This window comes from Mus pahari, chromosome X, assembly GCF_900095145.1.
Source record: "Mus pahari chromosome X, PAHARI_EIJ_v1.1, whole genome shotgun sequence".
NCBI classification, from domain to species: Eukaryota; Metazoa; Chordata; class Mammalia; order Rodentia; family Muridae; genus Mus; species Mus pahari.
The window spans coordinates 34,718,055-34,722,286 of record NC_034613.1 but is presented as its reverse complement, the minus strand read 5'-3'; the positions used below and the strand labels follow the sequence as shown (position 1 = coordinate 34,722,286).

The 4,232-nt window shown below is 43.2% G+C and overlaps 1 protein-coding gene across 1 annotated transcript; it reads right to left on the bottom strand.

Annotated features, from left to right (window-relative positions):
- Positions 1-306: 306 nt before the first annotated feature.
- On the bottom strand, positions 307-2,826 carry LOC110313258 (testis-expressed protein 13C-1). The gene is made up of 2 exons (XM_021187280.1): positions 795-2,826; positions 307-512 (listed from the first exon to the last, which is right to left on the bottom strand). Exon 1 carries the CDS (start codon positions 2,653-2,655, stop codon positions 817-819), a length of 1,839 nt encoding a protein of 612 aa, XP_021042939.1. The 5' UTR covers positions 2,656-2,826; the 3' UTR covers positions 307-512; positions 795-816.
- Positions 2,827-4,232: the final 1,406 nt, after the last annotated feature.

Below are 4,232 nucleotides of genomic sequence, written 5' to 3'. Positions count from 1 at the left end.
TTTCATTCAATTAATCTACACCAGAGAAGCACTATCCATGTATAGCACTATGATGTCCCTGATGTTGCTTTCCAACCACTATTAACAGAAAAAGAATTCTTCTTGTCTCAAGCCAATGTGAATCACGTTGTTGAGGTTCCATTATAATCAAGATTTTGTGTTTTAGCTCTTAGTGATTATTCTAATGGCATATGTTAAGCTTCTTCGGCAACACCTTTGGCAGGGCTGAGATACATAAATAAGACCTTCCTATTAAACTTAGAATACAAAAAGATGCAAATAAAAACACAGCAATTGTTTAATTTTCAAGGAAATGTGGTGTTACAAATTCAACAGATTTTATTGTAAAATCATATGGCTGCTGTAAAATCATATGGCTGCTACCGGTCAAATGTATGCTTTTTAAGAAAAGGAAATTAAGAAGAAAAGAGTGAAGAATTTTTTTTAGAGGATTCCTGATTAGCTTCTCAGAGATGTAATACAATCAGGTACAGCCATACCAAATCCACCATCTGCAAAATAGTGATCAAATTATTAGAAATTCACAATTTAAGAACTTGATGTGACATTCCAAAATATTTCTTATTGGGTCAAATAAGTTAATAAAATATGAATATAAATATGGGCATATTTGCATGTATGCATGCCTTCCCATAAAGAGGAAAATTAGTTAAATTGGAAAATAGGATAATGGACTTTTCATTTTTATCTATACTTTTTTGCATTTAATAAAGTTACAGTTGGATCAGAAGGGCTGTATCTTAAAAAGCCGGTTTTCTGTTTCCATTGCTTACCTTCCTGAAATCAATGCGTTTGTTATGGGTCAACATCTTTTCTTTGAAGTTGAGCACTTGTTTTTGCACATTTATAGCAACCCTTGTACCATGAGCGATTCACAGCTTTACATGATGGACAGATGCAATTCACTGAAGTACGGTGTGAGAGAGGTTTTTCCTGTTGCTTGGATTCAGAGGATTTTGTCCCTTGAGGTTGCTTAGATTCTAAAGCTTTTATCCCTTGAGGTTGCTTGACCTTTTGCTTTGGAGCCAGTTGGTTTTTAGGGCATTTATTCATAAAATAACTTTTACATTTTTTCGGGTGTCTTGCTTGGGACCTGTTTGGCTCTTCCTTCTGTCTCTGTCTCTGGTTCTTTCCAGTCCCTTGTGGCATTTTCTTCCCATTAGGACTCCCACCAGCAGCCAGGCGTGTCATCTGCTGAAAAGTGTCTTCTTTCTGGCAATTTCTAGTTCCATTTCCCAGGACAGTCAGCCTCTGGAGTGTCTTTGTATCCTCTTTCTGGTTACAGCTAAGTACGTTTCCCTGGTCAGGCTTCCCCAAGAGATTCCCTGGATTGTTTTTTAGGGTAGGGGTGGTTTTGTTCACTTGAGTATGTTTCTCGTGGGGAGTTACCGAAACACATTGGGTGTTGTGGCTGATGCTCTCTTTCAAGCCAGGCACCCTCCGAGGAATTCTTGGGCATTTCTTCTTGGTGGAGTTGGTTTTGTTCCCCTGGGCAGCTATCCCCTTGGGCATTACTGGTTCTTCCTTTATGCTGTGGTTACTGTTGACCTCCACTGCAGCTGTTCCCTGGTGCATCATTAGATTTTTCTTCTCAGTGGCACCCATTATCTGGGGTATGACATGATTATCTTTGTGGCTGTTGCTGCTGTCCCCATGAAGAGATGTTCCTTGAGGTTTCTCTGGACCTTCTCCTTCACTGTGGCTTATGTTGTCTTCCAGGTGACTTACATCCTGGAGAATCTCAGAACATTCATTCTGCCTAGGGCAGATTTGGTCCGAGGCGGGAGCTATTGCTTCTTGGGACTCCAATATAACACACAAACCAGGTGGTTGGGTTCCGGAAGGAGCTATCTGAGGTAAACCTGTGGTCATGGCTGTTGCTGTTGCTTCTGAGTCCATTAATGCTGGACATGGTACAGGTGTCGAATATGGGAATTCCAAGGAGAATGATGCTTTGAGTGGTAATGGATGCGCCACAGGCATTTGAAGAAAGGGATCCACTGCTTGGACCCAAGGACTTGAAAGTCTAGGCAGGCAGGACAAGATTGGTATTTGGGCCTCCAAGTGGGACATGTTCTGGGACTCTATAAGTTCCAGCTCTTTCAGCTTCTTTTCCTCAAATGACCACAGTGACGTTCTACCATGTTCCATTCCAGGTTCAGGCACAACAGGCAGTGCAGACCTCTTTGCTTGGAGCAGCCTCCCACGAAGTATTTCCCGCTCATCCATTGCCTCCTGGAGGGCAATCTGTGTACAGAGAAGTTGAGCAGCTGCATGGTCCCTCTCTTCTCGCAACCTCTGTAGCTCAGAGACCAGAGTCCAGGATGCTGACTCGCGCTCTCCCACCTGGTCCTGCAGCCTCCAAACTCTGCGAGCCTGCTGCTGGCGTTGCCTGGCAGCCACTCTCACACTCAAAGCCAAAGCGCTCCAGGTACAAGCCCTCTTGAGGGAGCGTGGCACTTTGGGGTCAACAAGGATGGTATGAAGCTGATCTTCTATCTCATTCCAAGACTGAGAGCGAAAGGTCGTATAGAATTCAGGACCCCCTCCATTCTTAAGGACTTCATTATTAATGAATCTGATTACTTCAGTATGGTGGAAGCCGCTGCTACGGTCCCCAAATTCAATTGCCATGGCTGTTGCAGCTTAGCTATGTAACATTCTCATGAATCTCCACTATGGTCACTAATACAGCTGCCACGCATGTGACCAAATTGTTACCCCGTTCCCTTCGGACTCGGTCCTACTTCAGCCCTTGTTGAATCTTCATTTCTTCCTCTACTCTTACTCCTCTCCTTCCTTCTGACAAAAGCCAAGCTGATCTTCTGACCAAGCCCACCGTACTCAACTGTAACTGCACCTTAGTTAAGGAACACCCCACAGGACATGTCACAAAGGGGGAAAAAATGACTCATGCTGCAAGGAATTCTGGGAACAGCCATATTTATCCTTACACTGCCAACGAGAAGTACAGGCAAAGTAGATATTTTGGGAATTGCGGTGAGCAGAGAAAAAGGATCTGTATGTAGAAGAAGGTCTTTCTGCAGATCATAAGCTAGTACATAGAATGAGGTCTTCAACAACATACCTGTTGCTGAAAATCAAGGTAGAATTTCTAGATTGGGTAAAGGGTGGGAGCAAGTGATAATGGGGTAGAGTCATAGCAAGGTAAAGGAAAATGGGATTTCATGCCTTCTAACTCATGGAGATGAAATGGATTTGCTCTCTCTCTCCCTCTCCCTCTCCCTCTCCCTCTCTCTCTCTCTCTCTCTCTCTCTCTCTCTCTCTCCAAGAAGTGGGAGAGAACAGGTTCAGGGGTGCTTTCTCAGAGATCTACAACAGAAAGCTGGTCTTGCAAACCTGGCATCAAGAAGACTAGAAAATGGGTTGCACAGTGGAGTAGTAGTGGACATCAGACTGTTATGGACTTGTACCTATGTAGAATGAGACATGAGCAGTTTGGGAACATTACAAATTCCAAATGAAAGTTAATGACTTTTAAAGGGAGTGGTAATGAACAACACCATTTCATTTGCTGAGTCGGCAAGGAGGAAGAGGAAGCCAAGAGGAGGTCTTCTAGGAAGACTAAAGATAGGATCCCACAACAAAGGTGCCTACCCTCAACCAGTGATAAGGCAAAAGGAAATTTCAGAATATCACTATCCAAACTAAAATTCTGTAATGCAACATTTGCAGCTGAAGTGAACAATATTGGATGTCAAGAGTTTCTGAGAGTCCCAAAATTTTTGTGAGACTTCCAAAACTCACCTGTGCCCCAAACTGCCTCTGATTGAGGGTCATGATGTGTAGCAAGATGACTTCTGCCAGCAGGGTCATGCAGGTAGTAAAGCCACATGTTCCATTAATAAGGTCCCCTAACAGAAGAGTCAATCTTAAACTCAGTGCCTCAGAACCTTTGGGATCTCCTCTGAAATTTCACAGCATTCTAAAGGAAGTATGTCTCCCGATTTACTGAAGCATCAGGGGCCACCAGATACTGCAATAAAAAAAAATAAAAAAATAAAATAAAATAAATTTAAAAAAACCCATTACCTTAGAAATACAGAAGGAGAGCTGGGCATGGTGGCACACACCTTTAATCCCAGCACTTGGGAGGCAAAGGCAGGTGGATTTCTGAGTTCAAGGCCAGCCTGGTCTACAAAGTGAGTTCCAGGACAGCCAGGACTACACAGAGAAACCCTGTCTCGAAA